General features: G+C 38.8%; 1 protein-coding gene across 2 annotated transcripts in view; it reads right to left on the bottom strand.

Annotated features, from left to right (window-relative positions):
* The window catches only part of LOC126470494 (membrane-associated guanylate kinase, WW and PDZ domain-containing protein 1), a 407,605-nt gene that overhangs the window by 38,969 nt on the left and 344,457 nt on the right, over positions 1-24,179 (bottom strand). For both annotated transcript variants that reach the window (XM_050098366.1, XM_050098367.1), the window contains exons 12-14: positions 23,384-23,506; positions 12,765-12,932; positions 210-244 (exon numbers count right to left, since the gene is read on the bottom strand). In XM_050098366.1, coding sequence (XP_049954323.1) covers positions 210-244; positions 12,765-12,932; positions 23,384-23,506 — 326 coding nt within the window. The remainder of the gene's footprint in view (positions 1-209; positions 245-12,764; positions 12,933-23,383; positions 23,507-24,179) is intronic.

Raw genomic sequence — 24,179 nt, 5'->3', positions numbered from 1 at the left:
TTGATTTGATGTATGGAAGGTCTATTTTGCTATTGTAGCTTAGATACAAAGTATTGTCATATCACCTATACAATATATTAACTTCATAAAAAGAGAGAATGACACAATTTAAACTGCAAATAACTTTCCTTTAAACACACTTTAATGCTTTTTCAAGTAGCTAAATGTTAAAACATTTCCATTATGTAATAATGAGCATATTTACTTACTCTTTGTGAAACTGAGGCTGTGCTTGAGGTATCATCTGAAACAAATAAAATATCTACATAAATTCGGTTTTCCCAAAGTAAAAGATATTAACTGAATACTGTTCTCATTATAATTGACTCTGTGACTAAATAGAATAAAAATGTACTGTCTTCTGACTAATTTGGGAAACTTTTTATTACAGATTTCTAAGAAAGAGAAAGATTCAATACATATTTTAAGTCACAGTATTACACAGTATGAGAAGTACCAACAATATTGTTGGATACAGAAAATGTACCACCTTTTTTCAATATCTAAAAATTTGTTAAACAGTTAAAGGTTTAAAGATAATTTATATATAAGAAGTGATTTGCCACTCAGGTATAACTTAAACTGTGCCAAAAACCACAAACCAAGTGTTAAATATACGCTTCACAGTCATATATGAACAAGGGGTTGCATTAAAAATGTTACAAATGGTATTCACAAGTCTACTCCCAATTCTTCTTACAAAGCTAAGTAGATATATCACTGTGAAGTGGTTAAATTATTGGATTCACATTGAAGAGGAATAAGATTCAAATTCCTGTCCAGACATCTGCATAATTTTACTAAAACAATTAAAGTAAGTGGCACGATGGTATCTTACAATCATCCAAGGGGTAATCCATCTGGAGTTAGTGACATCAGCCAGAAATTGATCAGAACTCCAATAGTATGTAGGAGTGGTAAAACTGAAGCAATTTCTCAAAAAATAATTGGTATGTTGGATGTCTACGAAACGTATGGAGATTGTGCAAGTGAGGAGGAGTTGGTACTATTGGAACTGAAGAGGTAAGATCCCCACTTCAGCGAGGAGACTGTCTACGAGGCTATTCTGAAAGTTGTCAGTGGCCTGCTTAACTCCACAATGATGTACTGGGTCCAATAATTTCAAAACTGAAGGTGCCAATGAGCCATAAACATGGAAACCATAATCCAATCGGGATGACATCAGGGCATGCTAAAGAGGGAGTAGAGTAGCGTGACCCACATCCCATGAGGTGCTGGGAAGCAGGGAGCATTTTTTGCATGTAGCTAGTCTTCAGTTGAGATATATGGGAAAACCATGTCAACTTTTTATCAGAACTGTCCCAAAAAATTGTGACTGTGCAACATGATCCAATAGCTAATCTAATATCTAAGTACTGGGTAACCGATTAGAGTTCCGGGTCAGGATGGACAATGGTACAGTGACAGAAATGGACAAGTCGCACTCTTGCAGGAGAAAATTGGAAAACAAGAGAAGAGGTCCAACTGGAGGCCCTCTGTTTGTCTCCTTGGAGCTGGTGTTCAGCCAAGGGTACAAATAAGGAGATATACTGCATGCAAAAGTTGTCAACATATAACATGGGCATGTTCACTGGTCTGACAGAGGTCACCAGCTCATTGAAAGTAGTGAAGAATACAATAACACTCAGCACAGAGCCCTGAGAGATGCTGTTCTATTGGATTTTCAAGGAGCTGTGCAGCTTGCCAACTAAGCCGACATGTGGGGAGGGGAGGGGAGGGGTGGGGGTGGGGTGGGGGATAAAAACTGACAAAAATCTGTATGGAGCCTTGAAAGGCGCCAAGTCATGGAGGGTAATTAAAATGTGATGGCACCAAATGAAACTGTATGCAGTATGTAGGTAAAAAATGGCTGCAATGAAATGTTGGCATTAGAAAAAGCACACTGCCATTTCCAACCTGAACAGATGGTCAGCTGTGGATCCTCCCTTCCAGAAACCACAATGATAGGGGGACAAAAGGTTCCATAATTTAAGAACTAAGCATAAGCACTGAATTACTATCCTTTCAAGCAGTTTGAAGAGCATGTTAGTGAGTCTAACTGGTTGGTAGCTGATGACGAATGTTGGGTTTTTGCCCAGTTTATGGACTGGAATGATGACACTAACTTTCCAATGTAAAGGAAAAACACCTTCTAGCCAAGTCCATTTGGAGACCCTGAGTAGATGGAGTTTACGAGCTGCTATCAGATCATTTGATCATGTAATTATGAATCAAATCAGCTCATGAGGCCATACTGGGAGATAAGTCAAGAGCCCGAAGCAGTTCCCAGTCAATGAAATGTTCATTATATAATTCATGGTTTGGAGGATAGGGGGATGAAATTAGCTTTTGTGTGTTCCAACAATCATGAGGTGTTCAGCAAGAACCAATGTACTGGTAAAAATATCAGCATGAAGGAGGAGATACTGATCTTTGGCAACCCAGTAGGTTATGGAGCTTACCCCACACCTATGATAAAGAGGTATATGTTCTCAAAGAGGACACATAGTACTCCCACTATTCCTTTCCTTGCATTTATTTAGGTAGTGAGCCTTTTCAAGGAGCCAATAACATTGATGAGGGCGGTCTGTGAAGGATGTCAGTTGAGCCACTGCATGGCCCTTCAACAGTCCTGAATAGCTGTTGCAATGTCTTTGGTCACCGTTGTACTGGCAGCTAGTGGAGGGGGCACATAGAGAGGGGAAATGTAGTTTCAGTGGTGCCATCTGATGGAGGGGAATCAAAGGTGATAGCAGAGATGTAACTGCCAGTAGGCCCTTCACAGAGCTCAACATGGCAATTAGCCCATCAGGTGGTGTCAAGGAAGTGACACGATCACCGGAAGGTGATCACTGTAACAAAGATCATAATATAGCAACCATTGTAGTGAGGCCACAAGATTGGGGGAAGAAATCACAAAACCAAAAAGATGCCGTGAGCAGCACTTAAGTGGATAGGGATATTATCATTGAGAAGAAACAGTTCAAAACCAGAAAGAAGTTGGCCAACTGGAAGGTCTCTATAAGATGATACAGTACTCCCCCCACAAATGGTTGCGTGCACTGAAATCCCCAAGTAGTAGCAGAAAGACGTGGGGGGGAGGGGGGAAGGGGTGGATTGTCTTCAGATTACGGCAGGTAACTGTCTCAAGATATGGAAGTGCCCTACTTGGGGTTGAAAAAATGTTGGAACTGTGATCACTGGGATTGTTTGCACTGCTTCCCATGTGGTATGGACAGGAATCCACTCACGGACATCTATGTGAAACAATGTACAGACACCTCCAGATACTCTCTCTGTGCCAGTAAGATTCCAGAAAAATTCACAATAACCTTGAAGAGTTGGAGGATGTTCATCTGTGAATGTGTTGCTTGGAGAGCAACACAGATCAAAAACAGGACAACATCAATTCTGGTGGAAGTCACTAATATCCATCGCAATTCCACTGAATTTTCAAGTTAAGAGCACCCTGGCTACGCGTGGATGGACCAACTTGACAGGTCACATCCCAAGATCACTGTCTGGCACTATTGGGTTGTTAAATAACATTGATCAATATATTTTTAGAGCCCAATGGCATGAAGAAAGCTGACACCTTTGGGGCCACTAGAGAAGCCTTCTCCCAAGAATTCTTCCTTTTCTTCTTAACTACTTTAGAGGGTCATGACTCTTAGGAGGACTTCTTTGTTGCAGGGCTAGGAGCTGTAGAGGTGTAGGCAGCCCTGGGACCCACAGCCCATGGCTCCTTCATCCATTGGCTGGCACTGATTAACTGGTCTGCAGATTTCTGGTGAGAGGTCACTGGTAGATGCTGGAGGAGGATGCTACTTCTCAAGCTGGGTGTGGGGAGCTGCAGTCCCTCAACATCGTGCTGCAGAAATCACAAGGGGGAGGAGCTTGTCTCTACATGGGCCAATTAACTTGAGGGAATGGGGAGAGTAAGTATTCGGCATTTGTCAATGACCTGGCCACTGTCTTTGCAATTTTCACATACAGGTTGTGAGTTTTCATGAACTGACCAACAACAATCTTGAAAAATTGGGTTGTTCATACACCACGACTGAAATATTGGCATTCAAAGCACCACTTCAGAGATGGGAAATATGGCTTCATTTTTCAGAAAGCAAAATCCCCTCAAAAATACAGAAGAATTCTCCAGTGTCAACCTCACTGTCTGGTGGACCTCGATATACACAAGTACGAAGTGAACCCCCTCACTTCTCTAAGTTATTATTTAAGTCCTCATCTGTCTGTAGTGTTATGCGCCATTAAAAAATTAAATCCTTCACCAAGTCCTTATGAGGCATTATGATATCAGGTACATCACCAAGTTTATTTTAGAAGAGGGTCATATTTGGGACGGACAGGATTTTCTGTTTTAATTAAGAGAGAACTGAGTAAAGAGAGGTCTCTAAATACATTTTCAATACTCTCCACAAATAATATCAGCTTAGTACATAGAAAGGATCCTACATCAGTCCGAGTGCAAACTGGGAAATAAGAATGAGTAGGTTTCTGCAGTTTGCTTGGTTTTGCTTTCCTTCCACGGCATGGCCAAGGAGGGGAAGTTTTTAGGGTTGTAATGATATGAACTGAAGAATTCAGGTTTTCCTGAAGAGAGTGGTGAAGCTTCACAGCCATCAGCTGTAACTGATCTTCTCATTGTGCCAAATGAACCTGAAAAACCCCACATGGATTTGCTACCCCATTGGATATTGGGCAACCTTCCTCACACAGCCTGCAGTAATGTAAAGAAGTTTTGAAAAGGTGGAGATCAAACCTAGATGTGGGGACCAAACATGAGTTAACTGAGATAGATTGTTTGAAATAAAAATGTGGAAAATGGTGTTATCAATGTCTAGTGAGCAAGCTAGATTGTCAATAGATATTCTGTCCTAGAGACCAAATCTGAAAAGAGATACAGTTGGAGAGTAAAACTGCATCACAGGAAAGGAAGACGTACTGCAATAGCTTAGATCCTCATGTTCGCCGTACAAGTACTCACAAAATAGTGGAGGCCTTTGCGAACACTGATTTTGGCGGACACCTCAGACCATTTCACTTAAGTGTTTTACATAGGGCAAATTCAGTTACCGAATATATCAAAGAAAGGCAATTAGTTTTACCGGAGTCTGTTGACTGAAATAGACCATACTTGTATGAATGTAATAGCGTTACTTTTATTTAGTGGGTATTAGTTTCAGGAATTACTAATTTATAAACCATCTGCAGATCATGTTGTAATGTTGTTTCCATGGTGTCACTTAACATATCTTTGATTTTACGCCCATATAGCAGACATAATGAAACACACTTGTGACTTCTGCACTTTTAAACCACAGAATGTGGTTATCTATGGAGTATGAATGATGATAAAAATAGTTTCTCGGTATTAATGTACTGAAAATGGAGAACATTCTTCTTGCAGATACTTCATATGTTTTCCAAAACTCATGTAAAGGATGTAAAGGAAAATTTCTTACATATATTGAGGATGTATGATGAACTGAGGCAGTCAAGAGCATTATTGAGGGTCATATGAATCTGTGGAAAGGTCATACTCTCCGAAAATGTGTTAAGCCAGCAGAGCAGACTCCACAGTGGAAATCATAAAATCAACCAACTGCCTCTTTGCATGTACTAAGAAACTAATATACCCTGCATTGTAGTTGAAAAAATATATGATTTTATTTATTTATATTTTTTGTAATGCAACTGCTAGAAGAGAGCAAGGCAAAGCTGTTGAAAGTTAAAATGCATTATACAAAGGGGTGAACCAGAAAAATAATAATATGGCACAAGGAAATAATTATATTAAAAGACTGATTTGCTAAACAGATGCAATTATAGCACTGTCAGATATCTTACAAAGAGAACAACTGTCATATGAAGTGAATTACTGATTGCTTGTGTGAGGAGAAAATCTACTAAATTTTTATGAAAATTTGCTTATGATTATAGCAAAATGGGTGTAACTGATACAGTGATAAAATAAAGATATAGTACATTAATACAGATGAAAAACTTCTGTAGGTTTAAATAATTCATTACAATTGTTTATAACTTACTGTGATGTCTGAATATTTCAGTATGACGTATTAGGCGACCCATTGTTTTCGAGGTTGAAAATTATGTAGTAATTTGATGTCATGGAAATGTTGTGTATTACAGAAAAATTATGCAGTTTTCTGTAACAACACCCTTATATTTTCTTATTGATTTTACTGGAACTAAATTCATAAGGCAGATAATTTTAATAAGAGTTTGTGGACAGGACTGCAGTTAGGCAACTCTTCCTACAGAGACAGACACTGGTGTTGCAGTACACAGTGACATCTGTGCGCTGGGGGATAACAGGCACACAGTATGAGGAGAATCTGAAGTTTAATAGCCAAAATATTAGACTGTTGTTATGAAACATTAAGCACAAATAATAATGATCACTCACAATGAACAAAGGGAAAGTATAACATTCAATCACTCATGTTGTACTACAATGCAATTGCAGTAAACTTGTTTTTTGAACAACTGCCATTATATCATAACTCAATACCAAGAAACAGCTTCCAAGTGTGTGCAAATACAGACTTAATATTTTTCAGTGTGCCCCCAAGAGTCTGTCGGCACTAAAATCATTTTTAGGTTGAACAATAGAACAATAAGAGCTAACTGTATGATCAGAAATGATAATTCTTTGTTCAAGTATATAATATGGTAATATTTGGGTGATTTGTTTATTTCATCATTTTTTTCACCAGTTCCAGTGAAATTTGCTGCTTCAAATAAACAACATAATACGACATCCTAAATTACTTATTTCATAGTTAGCTATACCTGCACTCCATCAGAATGCCAACTATCTAAAACTAGTTAATTTGCACATTAATTATAAGATAACTAGACTCCGTCTATTTGACTATCAAGAGACCTGTTATCATTACAAAGTGATCTGTTACAGTAAAACTGAGTGACAATTACACATCTGAAGATGGTCATATTGACTTAAACCAGTTATCTTGTAACTGACATGCAACTGTGATGACAAACTGTTGTCACTGTTGTTGTGGTCTTCAGTCCAGACTGGTTTGATGCAGCTCTCCATGCCACTCTACCCTGTGCAAGCTTCTTCATTTCCAAGTAACTACTGCACCCTACATCCTGCTGAATCTGTTTAATGTAGTCATCTCTTGGTCTCCCTCTATGAGTTTTACCCTCCACACCGCCCTCCAATACTAAATTGGTGATCCCCTGATGCCTCAGAACATGTACTACCAACCGATCACTTCTTCTAGTCAAGTTGTGCCAAACAAATTCCTCTTCTCCCCAATTCTATTCAGTACCTCCTCATTAGTCACGTGATCTACCTATCTAATCTTCAGCATTCTTCTGTCACACCACATTTCGAAAGCTTCTGTTCTCTTCTTGTCTCAACTATTTATCGCCCATGTTTCACTTCCATACATGGCTACACTCCATACAAATACTTTCACATAAGACTTCCTGACATTTAAATCTATACTCGATGTTAACAAATTCCTCTTCTTCAGAAACACTTTCCTTGCCATTTCCAGTCTACATTTTATATCCTCTCTACTTCGACCATCATCAGCTATTTTGTTCCCCAAATAGCAAAACTCATCTACTACTTTAAGTGTCGCTTCCCAATCTAATTCCCTCAGCATCATCTGATTTAATTCGACTACATTCAATTATATTTGTTTTGCTTTTGTTGGTGTTCATCTTATATCCTCCTTTCAAGACACTGTCCATTCTGTTCAACTGCTCTTCCAGGCCCTTTGCTGTCTCTGACAGAATTACAATGTCACTGGCAAACCTCAAAGTTTTTATTTCTTATCCATGGATTTTAATTCCTACTCCAAATTTTTCTTTTGTTTCCTTTACTGCTTGCTCAATATACAGATTGAATAACAACGGAGACAGGCTACAACCCTGTCTCACTCCCTTCTCAACCACTGCCTCCCTTTCATGCCCCTCGACTCTTATAACCACCATCTGGTTTCTGTACAAATTGTAAATAGCCTTTCGCTCCCTGTATTTGTCCCCTATCACCTTCAGAATTTGAGAGAGAGTATTCCAGTCAACATTTGTCAAAAGCTTTCTCTAAGTCTACAAATGCCAGAAACGAAGGTTTGTCTTTCCTTAATCCATCTTCTAAAAGAAGTTGTAGGGTCAGTATTGCCTCACGTGTTCCAACATTTCTACGAAATCCAAACTGATCTTCCCCGAGATCGGCTTCTACCAGTTTTTCCATTTGTCTATAAAAAATTTGTGTCACGATTTTGCAGCCATGACTAATTAACTGATCATTTGGTCATTTTCACACCTGTCAACACTTGCTTTCTTTGGGATTGGAATTATTGTATTCTTTTTGAAGTCTGAGGGTATTTTGCCTGTCTCATACGTATTGCTCACCAGATGGTAGAGTTTTGTCAGGGCTGGCTCTCCCAAGGATATCAGTAGTTCTAATGGAATACTGTCTACTACCGGGGCCTTGTTTTGACTTAGGACTTTCAGTGCTTTGTCAAAATCTTCATGCAGTATCATATCTCCCATTTCATCTTCATCTACATCTTCTTCCATTTCCATAATATTGCCCTCAACTACATCACCCTTGTATAGACCCTCTATATATTCCTTCCACCTTTCTGCCTTCCCTTCTTTGCTTAGAACTTGTTTCCCATCTGAGCTCTTGATATTCATACAAGTGGTTCTCTTTCCTCCGAAGGTCTACTTAATTTTCCTGTAGACAGTAACTATCTGACCCCTAGTGATATACGCCTCTACATTGTTACATTTGTCCTGTATGCATCCCTGCTTAGCGATTTTGCACTTCCTGTCAATCTCATTTTTGAGATGTTTGTATTCCTTTTTGCCTGCTTCATTTCTGCATTTATATATTTTCTCCTTTCATCAATTAAATTCAATATCTCTTCTTTTACCCAAGGATTTTTTTTTACCTATTTCATCCTCTGCTGCCTCCATTATTTCATCTCTCAAAGCTACCCATTCTTCTTCTACTGTATTTCTTTCCCCCATTATTGTCAATTGTTCCCTAATGCTCTCTTTTAAACTCTCTACAACCTCTGGTTCTTTCAGTTTATCCAGGTCCCATCTCCTTAAATTCCCTCCTTTTTGCAGTTTCTTCAGTTTTAATTTACAGTTCATAACCAACAGATTGTGGTCAGAGTCGACATCTGCCCCTGGAAATGTCTTACAATTTAAAACCTGGTACCTAAATCTTTGTCTTACCATTATATAATCTACCTGAAACCTTCCAGCGCCTCCAGGCCTCTTCCACATATATAACCTTCTTCCATGATTCTTGAACAAAGTGTTAGCTATGATTAAGTTATGCTCTGTGCAAAATTCTATCAGGCAGCTTCATCTTTCATTCCTTACTCCATTCCTTATTCACCTACTAATTTTCCTTCTCTTCCTTTTCCTACTATCAAATTCCAGTCCTGCATGACTATTAAATTTTCATCTCCCTTCAATATCTGAATAATTTCTTTTATCTCATCATACATTTCTTCAATCTCTTCGTCATCTGCAGAGCTAGTTGGCATATAAACTTGTACTACTGTGGTAGGCGTGGGCTCCATGTCTACCTTTGCTTCAATAATGCGTTCACTATGTTGAACATAGTAGCTTACCTATGCTCCTATATTTTTTTTTTTTTTTGTTCATTATTAAACCTACTCCTGCATTACCCATATTTGAGTTCGTATTTATAACCCTGTATTCACCTGATCAAAAGTCTTGTTCCTCCTGCCACTGAACTTCACTAATCCCCACTGCATCTAGCTTTAACCTATCCATATCCCTTTTTAAATTTTCTAACCTACCTGCCTGATGAAGGGCTCTGACATTCCACATTCCGATCCCTAGAACACCAGTTTTCTTTCTCCTGATAACCACGTCCTCCTGAGCAGTCCTCACCTGGAGATCTGATTGGGCAGGGGGGGGGGGGGCTACTTTACCTCCAGAATATTTTGTCCAAGAGGATACCATCATCATTTAACCATACAGTAAAGCTGCATGCCCTCGGGAAAAATTACGGCTGCGGTTTCCCATTGCTTTCAGCCACTTGCAATACCAGCACAGCAAGGCCATTTTGGTTGATGTTACAAGGCCAGATCAGTCAATCATCCAGGCTGTTTCCCCTGCAACTACTGAAAAGGCTGCTGCCCCTCTTCAGGAACCACACGTGTGTCTGGCCTTTCAACAGATACCCCTCCATTGTGGTTGCACCTACGGTACGGCTATCTGTATCGTTGAGGCACGCAAGCCTCCCCACCAATGGCAAGGTCCATGGTTCATGAGAGGAGGGACTAACTGTTACGGGACACAAAAGTATATGACCACTCTGGACAATGTGTGTTCCTTAATTAAGTCACCTACTTCCACCTTATGCTTTGATCACTGCATCCATCTACAGGGACAGGAAAAGAAGAAAGTAATCATCAAGATCACCGAGTCCTGTTTAACACACATTTTAGCGTTGCACACAGCACCCCGTGATGTGTCAGTCACATACAAATTACAACAGTTTAAGCATGGCCTACAGGTATGTGATGGTGTCAAATTTATAACAGCATGGACGGAGTTAGAAAGTATAACTGGTTGCTCTCAAACTTCAGCCTGTTATTCTCCCACTGACACATGGTCTTTCTGGTCCAGTTAGTGTATGCAGACAGAGCACTAGTTTGGATAGGGCAGGAAATCAGCCATCTTATTTTCAGAGAAATCATTGTGACATTTGCCACTGTATGGAAGAAATTAGCACAAAGTTGCAAATTATGTTTTCTACTCAATTTCTAGGCTGTCCAATCATTAAGATTGCAGCTTTGACTCCGGTTTATTGGATCCTCTTAACACAGATTTAGTGTTGTAGATATAATGAATCACTCCACCTGGCAGGTATGTTTCTTGGATGGCATTAAAGCATTGTATAAGGTATGAAATTTTACAGCACAATGACATATGTACTATAGCACCCTCACATCATTTACAACTGTGCATTGAAAGCATTTGCAATACACATCTGAAGATTAACAATTTGAGAAATAGATGGGGCAATAAATTCCCCCCCCCCCCCATCTCTAACACACGAAGAAGCAAACACACAGAAAATGTAGTGTAAAGTGCACATTTGTTGATGTGGTTTAATGTCTTTGACACAAATATTACCTGTAAGGCAAGTCTGGTGATACCATGTGGCAAATACATGAGGTGCTACTCAAAATGTCTGAGGATTTCATTGACCGGTAAAACTAGTAGCAGTATGATGTTCCACTGCTAGATGTCTCGAGATACACATCCAAGCTACTGTGGCACAAAGTTGTGTCATCTTTGGTGCACACAGTCAAGAGTTGTAATGGTGCAAGTCAGGTTTGTGAAATTGATAATGTGAAAGAGCAACACATTTGCATCAAATTCTATTTGAAGGTGAAGAGAGCTGCAGCTGAAACCCACCACATGCTGCCAGAGGCATTTGGTGAAAGTGCATTGAGTTATGCAAGAACTTCTGAGTGGTTCAAGCTCTTCAAGGAAGGCCAAAAATCCGTGAAAGATGACAATCAATCTGGTTGACCATAAGTGTGTGACATGCTTCACAAAGACTGAAGGCAGACAACTAATGATGTTTGTACGAACTCAGGCTGTTGTACGGTACATGTCAATGAATTCTAGCAGATGAACTGAACATGAGATGAATAGCAGTGAAGTTTGTCCCTCGCCTTTCCAGCATCGACCAATGCCACTTCAGCTTCAGACGTGCACTGATCTACAGCAAAGAGTTCAAGAGTGTCAAAAATTCTTATCTACAGTAATAACAAGTGATAAATCTTTTGGTTATGACCCTGAAATGAAGCAGCAATCATTACAATGGAAATCATCATCTTCTCTAGGGCCAAAAAAAGCTCGACAAGTTCGCTGCAGCACGAAGTCAATGCTGATAATCTTGTTTCACATTCGGGGAATAGTGCATATGGTGTTTGTTACATCTGGTCAGACTGTCAGCAAGTAGTTTTACTGCAAGGTTTTGATGTGACTGAGGGAAAATGTTCTGAGCAAATACCCAGAGTTGTGAAAGAAGGAAGACTGGTTGGTGCCCATGACAAGGTACCTGTGCACACCTCACTTATTGTGAAGGAATTCCTGGCTGAAAACAGCATGGCAACAGTCCCGCACCCTCCCTACTCACAAAACCCAGCTCTGTGCAACTTCTACCTGTTCCCAAAGATGAAAATCGTTTTGTAAGGATGACATTTTGACTCAAATGAAGACAACAAGTGGAATGGCAATGGGTCCTGAACACCCTTCACCCTGCAGATTTCCAGGAGTGCTTCCAAAAATGGGAAAAACACTGGAATCGTACATGCCCCAAGTGACTACTCTGAAAGAGACAGAGAACATTGTGACGTAAGTATAGTTTTATGATTTTTACAGTGAAATTCTCAGATATTTTGGGTATCACGTCATGAGCTGAATTATAAATATGTCTCATCATAATCAGTGTACAGCACAAATGGACACCACTAAAACTGTTTTGCTTAGTAATAGACTAAATGGCAGTGTAACAAGTAAATGAAGTTTCAGGAAACTACGTCACCAACATGTGCCCTAATGAGCATCCCACAAATATTTAATTTCTTCCTAAAAAATTCAAGACAAACTTGATATCATAAAATTCTACTTTTCTGTCAGTACTTGCAAAACAGTAACACACAAAAGTTGCTCACCAACTGGTGGTCCAATAGTTAAAGTGACAGTATAACCAGAATCCTTTATCAGATTTACAATGTCTCCATGATGCATATTCATTATATCAATATGATTCACAGCCAGAATACGATCACCAACGTGTAGTTGTCCACACCTCTCTGCTGGACTGCCTTCAATGATTCGACCTTTAAAGAAAACACACTTCTGTAAATACAACACTTTTACCACATGTTAGACTACAAGACAGTTACAACATAACAGTAAGCATAATAATAGAACAAACTTGACAAAAATTTATAAAGGTGCCAGAAAATGATGGAATTTTAGCAGCTGGGTGCGTATCACTAGCAATTAGCTTCTGCAGTCACAATCTGGGTGTTATAAATATGGTTTAAACTTGAAAATGGAGAAATTCATATGTGATTCCTGTTAGGAATTATCATTCATTTCATATAATGTGAGCAATTTATTTAATGTTAAGTTTTTGTTAGCAATGTAAGTAAAATGTGCCAAGCCATTTCCTGAAAGCTCACAGATTCAAACTGTTAATGCAATCACAAATAAAAATATGAAGAAAAAAATTTAGAGAGGCTCAACACTATTTTGAGGATTTTTCTTTCTACAGCAAACACCTTTTTCTTGCTGCAAGAGTAATATTTAATTTTAAGATGTGTTTTTTTCATGTTAAAGACATCTTGACTTTTCTGTAATAACAGACATTTTTGTTTTTACCCATGTTACTTCTAGATTTGAAACAGTCATCCGATAATTTTTACATCAATAAAAACAAATTGTTAGGTTGGTGACAAACCTGTAAACAAACGAGACAAGTTAAGAAAAGGTCCATTCAGAAGAAATTGTAATGGTTCTTGGGTTACCAGTCGGAAGTAATGCCAGATCATCAGTAAAAGTTTCACGTCATATAATGCATGCAAAACAAAGGTGAAAAACAAGAAATTGGAAAATGTTGACGCAAGCATGTAAATATTTTTTTATCCGAAGTGAAAATGCATCTGTTATCTTATGAACACATGAGAGAAAATACTGATACTCTCATGTCAATCCAAAAGTAACTGTAAGAAAGATTTTATATACATAAAAATTATTGAATGAACTGTTTTAAATGTAAAAGCAACATGTGTAAACAAAACTGTATACTATACCAGAAAAATCCATTGAAAATGGCCTTAATATAAAAGGCAGAACATGTCTGACAGTTATACAGGGTGATTCTTATTAACATTTAAAGATCCCCAAAGTGACATAGATGACACTGAGACAAGTAATTTAATACAAGACACACGGGAGTGAAAATGTTGAGAAATACCCCAAAAGTGGACGAGAAATGCTGAATACATGTCATCAAGCGACATACCTTGCCACAAGCGGAGCGATTAGGCTTGGACATGAAGGGATGATTCAGCGAAGCAATACTTGCATTCGAGCAAATGGTGCAAATTTTGAACACTTTTGCAATTGTGTTCTGTTGTAAACACAAAAGTTCCAAAATAATTGCCCTTACTGTAATCAAGGAAAAACTGTTATTATTTTATGTGTCTTTTCTTTTGTCCCTTCTTTTTTTGTTTATAGACATTATTTTGTAAAGAAAACATAGGTCATTTACTAGTAAAGACGCAATTAGGAAGCTTACACTCACTTACTTGTGATGCAATATGGCAGGTTTTTGCAATAAATCAGTGAAGACCGTGAGACCAGTGAATAAAATAATAAATCTTACCTCAATGTAAACACACAACTATGTAGCTGAATGGAAAAAAATACTGCCTGTCAGACACAAAACTCAAACCCTGAGCCCCATCCGCTGAAGTTGTGCATGTGGGGCTGGAGCCACAATGGCATTAATACTAGACTAGTGTCGAGATGATAAGGTGCGACATACCGATGGATCCAACACTTGCTGGTGCACTGAGGTACATTATCTGGTGACATCACATGTTTGATATTTCTCATCAATTTTTGGGATATTTCCCCTACATCTGTGGCCTCATGTGTCTTATATTGTCTCAGTGTCATCTACATTACTTTAAAGGTTTTTAAATGTTAATAGGAATCACCCTGTATATTACTGATACAGCAAGAAAAAACATGTAATTTATAAAACTAATATTTATACGATTGCTACAGAAAATGGCCACACTGACAAACTTACCATACGAGGAATATATGGTCGATTGATCACTTACTAATAAGCTGAGGTGGCCATATGACTTATACTACATTTCCCTTTGGAAATCAGTTTGCTGCCTTCTAGTCACAAAATGACACTCAGTTAAAATACAGCATCTAGATATTACAAGCAATTTACATTGGCGGGTCCTGAACCCACACCCTATCTGCAGATGTGAGATAAACTTTATATTATTTCAACTGTTAGAAGGCGAAATACTATGCTTGCATCATTGGCTTAAGTGAGCACTGTTTATTTCTCACAATCTTAACCAATTATTCTTCCTACTCGCATATTTTCCTATGCCTCAACAGTGAGGACAGTGAACTGTGTGACAGTGGATCTCATGGACACATCATTAACTGTTCCATCTGCAGCCTCACACCCTTAAATTTCCACATACTCTAGTGTACATCAGAATGACAAACTTTCTTGCTTCTGCAGGCAGAAAATGGAGCACTGCATAGTATAAAATTATCTGCAGTGTAGATGCCCTAGATAGTTTGGACACTTACAGAATCCAAATTAACGAGAGATTTCATAGACTAAATTAGCCTTGTCTGCTCCACGGATCAGGATGCCATATAACTCTGCGTTCACTTTGTAAGCATTTCATTCATTGTGTATCTGTCAAGTGGGCCTACCGCAAAGCATACACACCTTGTCCTGTCACAAGCACACAGCCTCTCCCATTGGTATTATGAGACATTTAAATAACTTAAATATGACAATTCAACAGGACACTTCAAGTGAAGGGTCAACCATTCATTAACATGTTCAATAAACTAATGCATTGTATGACAAAATGTGTGTATTTAGACAGCAGCTACATATAGGAAACACAACTCTTTCACAATTCTTTCATTGCTATAGTTGCCTCAGGACACACAGTCCATGGTTTATTAGGACATGGTGCAACTTTGTCAGACTTGACAGACAAAGATTTAGGATCTCCATAGTTTAGAAAATTAATTGAAATTATTTAACACACTGTTTTCTGTTTCTCTATACAGGGGGTAGACAAAAATATGGAAACATCACAAGAAATGTGCGCTTGAACATACATGCCAATGATAGCCACACCCGCTGGTCCCAACGTTGTAGTTAACCATGAACAGCACCTGTGCAATGTCCTCAATAGGTTGCAAGTGTCAGTCATGGTCAGAAGAGTGTTCTGTATAGTTGTGAGTGCATTATGTTGGAACTCAGAGCATATGGAAGTGGGTAAACTGTTGGTGCTCTTATGGTGAGTGCTTCCGTAACCAAGGGAGATGAAGTGTTACGTGTTTCAAAGAGGCATTGTATTGAAGATTTATATCGAGTACATGGAAAGCTGAAAAACATGATCCGCTAAATCACATTGCAGATGAAAGTGTATTTTGAGAGATTGTGGTGGGCAGACATTGAAAAGGATTGTGATGAAAAACAAGAGTACAATGGCTGCAAAAGTCACTGCAGAACTGAATGTCGCACTTGCAAACCCTGTCATTAACAAAAACACGAAAGGAGCTCCAGAATCAGTGAACTGCAAAGTGAGCTGGAATTCCAAAACCACTCATCAGTGATGCAAATGCCCATAAACAGAAAACCTGGTGTCAAAGCCATAACTTGGACTATGGAGCAATGGAAGAAAGTCACTTGGTCAGATGAGTCTTGCTTCACATTATTTCAAACTTCTGGTCATGTTTACATCCCAAGAATGAAAAACAGCGGTGGTTCAGCGATGATCAGGGCAGCCGTAATGTGGTATTCCTTGGTTACTTTACAAGGTCATGTTGCTGCTAAGGATTATGGGACCTTTGGGTGATCAGATCCATCCCATGGTACAGTGTTTGCTCCCCAGTGGTGATGCTGTGTTCCAAGATGACATGGCCCGTGTTCACACTGCTCACATTGTCCAGGACTGGTTTTGTGAGCACAGGGATGAATTGTCACATCTCCCCTAGTCACCACAGTCACCAGATCTCAGTATTATTGAGTCTTTGTGATCTACTTTGGATAGGGGAGAGTGTGATAGGTATCCATCTCCGTTACCTTTACCTGAGCTTGCTACTATTTTGCACAAAGACTGGTGTAAGATTTGACTGAAAAACATACAGGACATATATTTTACCCTGAGAAATGTAATTACAAGTAATTTATCTAAAACACTGCACCCTGCTAAAGTACAACATGAATTTTTTGAGACGGTATCATGATGTAGATTTAGAAGAATTTCTCGAGCTACACAGAAATGTATTGGACACAAAGTCTATGAGTCAACGTTTTATTGTTAATAGATTTTTCTCTCATGAAAATTATAAGAACTGCAGACTGCTCCTAACTTCACAGTCCAGCACTGACAAGTATTCTGTCTCCTGTGACAATACATGGTCTGAGATCAGAAATGTCAAACACCACATACTTAATAAAAGTTGTGGTCAACTGACTAGCTGGCTCTGATATGTGCAAGGTATTGACCAACTGCACGCAAGCCATTTGCCCACCTTTGCGCATGGATGCTCGTCTCTCTCTCATTGCTCACACATTAGCATTTTCCCCCAACCCTGCCCCCATCTTTCTCTTGGGTACCCAGTAGCCAGTGAGTAGTAACTCCAGCTTAAACAGCTTGCTTTGTGAGGTAGTTACATAGGGAGCTGAAGCATAATATTACCATCTGCCCTGAAAGACAGTTCTTGAAGTTTTCTATGCAGGATCTTATAATATATCCACTTGAGAGTCAGAAATTTCAAATTTTTCACCATTTCTGTTTTACACACACACTCTCTCTCACTCACACTCTCTCTCTCTCTCTCTCTCTCTCTCTCTCTCAACAGTGAAACAAACTTGTGACCATTTACACCGCCCTCCTTTGCATTTGCTCGATGACCCCTTTTCAGAACAACATGATATGGAACCCATATACTTGAACCATATTTAAGTATGGGCTGTACAACTTTCTCCATGCAACCACTTTTGTAGACAAACTGAATTTTCTCAGTGACCTACCGACGAGTCATGGTCTTCTATTTGCTTTACCTACAATGTACCTATGTGTCCACTGCACTACATATATCTATACATTGCTACTCCCAAATATTTCTATGGCATGAATGACTAGTTGAGACTCACTAATCCTGTAGCCAAATGATACCACACTTTTACATTTTGTGAAGTGTGCAACTTTACATATCCCTATACTAAGAGCTAGTTTGTAGACCTTGAACCAGCCTGATACTTTGTCAGGTTCTAAATTGATTTTACTGCAGTTTTCACATAATAGAATTTCCTCATAAACAGCAGCATCTGTAAAAACCCTGAGGCTGCAACTAATATGATCTGCTGCATTAGCATGTAACGTGAACAGCTATAGTTCCTATTACACTCCCCTGAAGCACAACAGATGTAACTTCAGTGTCTATTGATGACTCACCATTTAGGATAATGTACTGTCCTGAATGTTACAAAATTTTCAGTCTAGTCACAAATCTGCATAGTTATGCAATGGCAACGTATTTTGTCTTTTTTGGGGGGAAAAAATTATGTAGTACTGTACCACACGCTTGTCAGGAGTCTAAGAACACAATATCACCGTGGTTTTGTCTCTCTAAGGCACAGAGAATATTGGTATGATGGCTGATCTGAGTCAATAGTTGAACATCCTCAAAGACATTGCATCTCTCTGTAGCCAGAAAGTTTAGAATATTTCTATCATAGGTAAGAAGCCAGACCACTTGTTCTACATTATTTTCTCAGAAATCTTTTATAATTATGTCATGGGAAGTTCTCACTTATCTGTTATTTATGAACTAATTTTCTAAATCAATAATGGAGTGATTAAAACCTTCTCTAACTATTATAACATGACTTGGAAACATCTTTAAGTTTCTGTTATTTTTGCAGCTCAGTAAGATGGCCAATAGAAAGATCCAAGTACAATTTTTATCCCATTCGTGATTGTTCGTGTTCAAAAAACTTTGCATTTTATATCTCAGATGATTTAAGATTCTTGTTTGCTGATACAAAAGAATAAACTCGCATCACTTTCAGTAAATGTTCAAATTTCTTTTTGAAGACTTTGCTACTATCTGCTTCAGCCTTTAAGTAACTCTTAGTGCCAAGTATTATGCAAGCCACACTAGTTGTTAATAGCCCTTTAAGCTCCAGCAGTTTTGCAAATACTTCAAAAACTTACCACTATCATCTTGATATTTAGATTATTTGGGGCATTTCTTAATGTCCAAGACAAGTTTTTGGACCCCTCTACAACAATGTTTACCTTCACTGAATGCAGAGTTGCCTTTTCTTAAAAACCATTGTACGCATTTCACGCACAGGATCTAGATAGCTTTCTGATAATAAAAAATGTATTAAAGTTTCAGACAGAACTTCACATGCTTTTTGGTTAAGGGGGATGAGAGTTTTAGCTCAGAGTCTCTGATTGCACCATTTCACCTATATATAGAGTCTGATACGCCATTTACAGTCAAGTGGGACAGGCAAACTGAACACTTGTCTCTTCTTAAGAGGAAACAGCATCCGGAGGAAGCAGATATGGTCACTATAAGACTGCTAAAGCCCCAAGCTACCTCCTAGATGGACGTGGGTGCACACGTCGAATGCTGCTGTGCTCAGTCATGTTGGAAACGAGAAATGGAGGCTTCAAAAGAAGAGATAGCAGAAGGTGTGCATGGAATGGATTTTCATCAAAGAATGACACAAGCATACACAAAGCAACACATCTATTTCGAAGGTCAAGGCACGGCACAAGCGATTCAAGGAATGACGGCTGTCGCTGAACAATGACGCAATCTGCAATGCCAGACAGCATTACTGATACCCCTGTCTGGCACATGGGTGTTCTCATTATTGAAGAGCAGCAAGTTACGGTGGCAGCCATTTCCCCAGGGGTCTGATTGAGTGTTGGAACTGCAATAAACATTCAGTGCTCTCTGTGTGCTTGTGCCATTCTTTATAGAATTTCTGTTCCCTGTACATTTTGCTGTAAGGAAATGCACTACACTCAACTTCTCTGTTTCCAGCATTACTGAGTGCGTAGGACAGTCGGCGTGTGCACATGCTCACTCTGTTATCAAATTGGTGTACACCCATGTCTATCTAACAGTGAGTCTGGGGTCTCAGCGTCAGTGCTCCTATAGGGACCACACATTCTTCCATAGGCAATGGCATTATGATACACGCACTTGTAGCAGCTTTCAGCTGTTCAATGGAAAACAAAGCAGCTTTCCACTGTGCATGAATTTCAACCAATTCATTCCAAACCTGGAAACAATATTCACAATGCAGTTTCCCTCTAGTTTAGATCAACTAACATATAGTCCATAGTTATACCCATAAAGGAGATTTAAGAGCACACACTGACAAGTGAAATTTTAGGTCTGTGACAACAGCAAATAAAAGTGAAACATTATGACACAAAGTATAATAAAATGCAGATTTTTTTTAAAGAATGCTTTAGCTATGGTTTATTCCATTAATAAAAATTTAAAAAAAACTAAAAAGGAGCAAATCCTCAGTTAACATATAAATAATGAACTGATTTCAGAATGCAGTTTTGATTACAGAACTTTCTGTCACTCAGTGATTCACAATTATTCTGGGCCTCTTCAGAGGCCAGTGCAGCAAACTGCTTGCAAATCTGTGGTGAGGTGAACCACTAAGCTATGATTTCCATCAGTAACAAATACAGCTATGCACCCTGTAAGGCTGGAGAGGTGGGAGGGCAGCATTCTGACTGTAGTGTCACAAACTTGGGACACAAGCTAGAGATTTTCCTTCCAACAGATACATCTAATTGCAAGAAGATGACCATCACAACAGATTCTGAGCAATGAACACCCAACACATAAGGTCTGTTCAAAAAATTCTGGAATTTTGTCCACACAATTTTTCTATGCCTTCCTTTTACTTATTGTGCATGGTCTCCTTAAAATACTCTTCTCCACAACACCGTTTCCATTTCACTGGCTGAAAATTTTCTTTTACCAAGACTATTGTTGCAAATTGTCATCTTTTCAATGGGCTTTTCAACTTTTGCAAATAAAAAAAAAATCCGCAGGGGCTAGGTCTGGAGAGTACAGAGACTGAGGCAGCACAGTGATTTCGTTTTTCGTGCAATAGACATGCACCAACAGGGATGAATGTGTGGGTGCATTATCATGATGCAAGAGCCATGAACTGTCTCGCCACATTTCAAGCCGTTTCCTTCTGACGTTTTCTCGCAGGCGTCGCAACACATCCCAAATAATACCATCGATTAACAGTTTGTCCCTGTGGCACAAATTCACAATGAACTAATCCCTCTCAGTCAAAGAAAATTATCAACATAGCTTTGACATTTGACCTGACCTGATGAGCTTTTTTTGCTCTTGAAGAACCTTTTCTGACCCACTGTGAAGACTGAAGCTTGGTCTCAACGTCATAACAGTAGACACAAGTCTCATCAACAGTTATGATTTTCTTAAGGAACATTTCGTTCTCATTTGCATGATCCAAAAGCTCTTCACAAATTGTGAGGAGACAGTATTTCTGGTCTTGAATCATGAGCTGTGGGACGAACTTGGTAGCAAATACATGCATTCCAAGATGCTATGTCAGAATTTCATGATCTGATCCAACTGATGTGTTACTTTCTTCTGCAATCTCCTGGACAGACAGTCTTTGACTGGCACACACAATTTCGTTGACGTTCCTGACATGGGCATCATCAGTACACGTCGAAGGGCGTCCTGAACGAGGGTAATCTTTAACGTCCATCCAGCAATTTTTAAACTGTGTTAACCATTCCTAACACTGAGTCGGCTTAAACACTCATCACTGTAGGCTTTCTGCATCATTTGTTGTGTCTCTGTAAAGTTCTTATTGAGTTTCACGTAAAATTTAATGCAGACATGTCGCTTCTCTAACTCTGCCATCTCAAAATTCACAAACTGTGCGACAACTTTCTACTCAACACAGCACTGAACAATAACTAATAGACATGCAACAATTAAACTTCTGGCAGTTACACATTAAACACAGCAAATGTTCTGGAATTTTCTGAACAGACCTCATATAATCCAAATCCAACTAATCCCTCTTGAAAGTCAAAGTGTTAAGACATCCGTGGTCACTTTCCCCTTACTATAACCCTACTGTAGTACACCATGACATGATATATTAATATGGATTGGTCTTAGGGGAAAATCAGTGAGTGCAGTGGAGAAAAATGGAACACTGTAAAGGTGAGGGCATAAAGACTGAAACTGAAGGATGCAAATGAGTATGTGTCACTTGTAAGGTGTACTCAAAAATTAAAAATGAAGATGCATGTAACAGTATGTAATCCATTAGACAGAAAGAACTGCTATATCCTCCTTAAAAAAACTGATCATGATGCAAATTGGTACAACAAAGTCTTAGAGAAGTAAAAATAATATTATAATTAGAAGTTGTTACTACAGATAGTTACAGGTCATTTATTTGAATACATAACGTATTGGTGTACAGTACTTTCACCTTTGCCTTATAGTGGTATCCCATATCTGGTCTGAACTGTTATTTTGGCTATTCCATGGTTTCCTTAAGTCATTATGAGTGACTGCTGGCATGCCAACTTTGAAAAGGCAACAGCTTACTTCCTGTATCATGTCTATTGAATCTTCACAGGGAGTCCCACAATCACAGGAAATGATTTTTACCAGGGTAAATAAGCAAAGGCTGCACACCAGGAAAAAATTAAGGTGGTGCAAGGAAGTGTCAGCAAAGGCCAGGGCTCTTGTTTACAGTGTATAGTGCTGATCTAAACACATTTTGACCCTCCTGAAGATGGATATTACTGAAACTATCAGAAATGAATTTCTTAGTTTATCTCTCTGGATGCCTTTCTGCCATCCTAATTTCACAAGCTGACAATACAGTCAAGTTGTACTGATATCTCAACCTGCCTGATGGGACTGAGCAATTTTTAGTAACAATTTCACAATGTGCTAATGAGCAATAACCATCCAGAATACCCAGACCAGTAACAGTGCTTTCTCTGTAAAATGCCAAATAATTCACAAAGACTGGCTGAAAAGCAGTTTTATACATGGACTCTCCCTGTCCCCAAGAGTATGATCACACATAGTAGGGTCTTTACAAAATGCATGTGGAATGTTAACAGCTATTTGTGTCCAGTCAGCTATCTGTTTTTGAGTGTTTGATGTTGCTATCTGTATCTCACGAAAACTAGCTTAGAAAACATGTACAGTAGTTCCTGAATTCATTCCTTGTAAACACACAAAAAGAATGAAGTTTAATAAAAGACAATAGACTTCTCCAACTGTAGAAGACCTGTCCTGAGTCATTAACAACTACACCATATGAGCAATATATCATACGGTGCTTCTCTCAGAAGTTAGAGGACTAATGAGCTGAAAAAGACAGAAAGCAGCAAAATAACTATTATATCATTTGCAAATGGTTTACCTATAGTTGAACCAGCTTTATTCACTGATGAAATTATAACAAAACCAAAGCCTTCATTTTCTCGTCTTGTAACAGTGACATCGTATGGGTACCCAGCTTCCGGCCTGGAATGAGCAGCAACATCTGAAATTGGAAATAAACTGAATCATGAGTACACTAAGAAGAAGTAATCCATCAGACAGAGATTAACTGTTTACTAAATTAAAATGACAAAAAGAAAGGAGGAAAGAAGATTTAGAGTTTAATGTCCCATTGACATTGAGGTCATTAAAGAAGAAGCACAAACTCAAACTGTGTCAAGACTGGGGAAGGAAATTGATCATGCCCTTTCAAAGGAACCATCTCAGCATTTGCCTGGAGCAACTTGCCTAAATCATGGAAAACATAAATCCACATGGCTGGACACAGATTTGAACTGTCATCCTCCTGAATGCAATTCCACTGTGCCACCTTGAGGTGTAGCGCCGTATACCGATCCTGCCTTGGAGGCAGTTAAGTGGGAGATGTGTCTCAGAGATGGATAGTGACAGATGGTGACGCGAGACTGGACGCGTACGTAGTTTATGTATCAGCCGATAGAGGACAGAATTGGATAGGGGACTGTGATTTAGTTTCGATTGTGCCCACTAGAGTGCACTAAAGTAATAGAATGTTTTTCATAAACTGTTCTAATATTTTCATAAAGTGTTATTTTGTCTTTTTGTGTATGCAAAATGTTATAAATGTGTTTTAGCAGTATGAATGATGTGCAAGTGTGGTTCAAGATTAATATGAAGATAATTGTTTAACGAGTTAT

Source organism: Schistocerca serialis, chromosome 3 (assembly GCF_023864345.2).
Source record: "Schistocerca serialis cubense isolate TAMUIC-IGC-003099 chromosome 3, iqSchSeri2.2, whole genome shotgun sequence".
In the NCBI taxonomy this organism is placed as follows: Eukaryota; Metazoa; Arthropoda; class Insecta; order Orthoptera; family Acrididae; genus Schistocerca; species Schistocerca serialis.
Note: the sequence above shows the minus strand (reverse complement) of the source record. Positions and strands in the feature narration are given on the sequence as shown.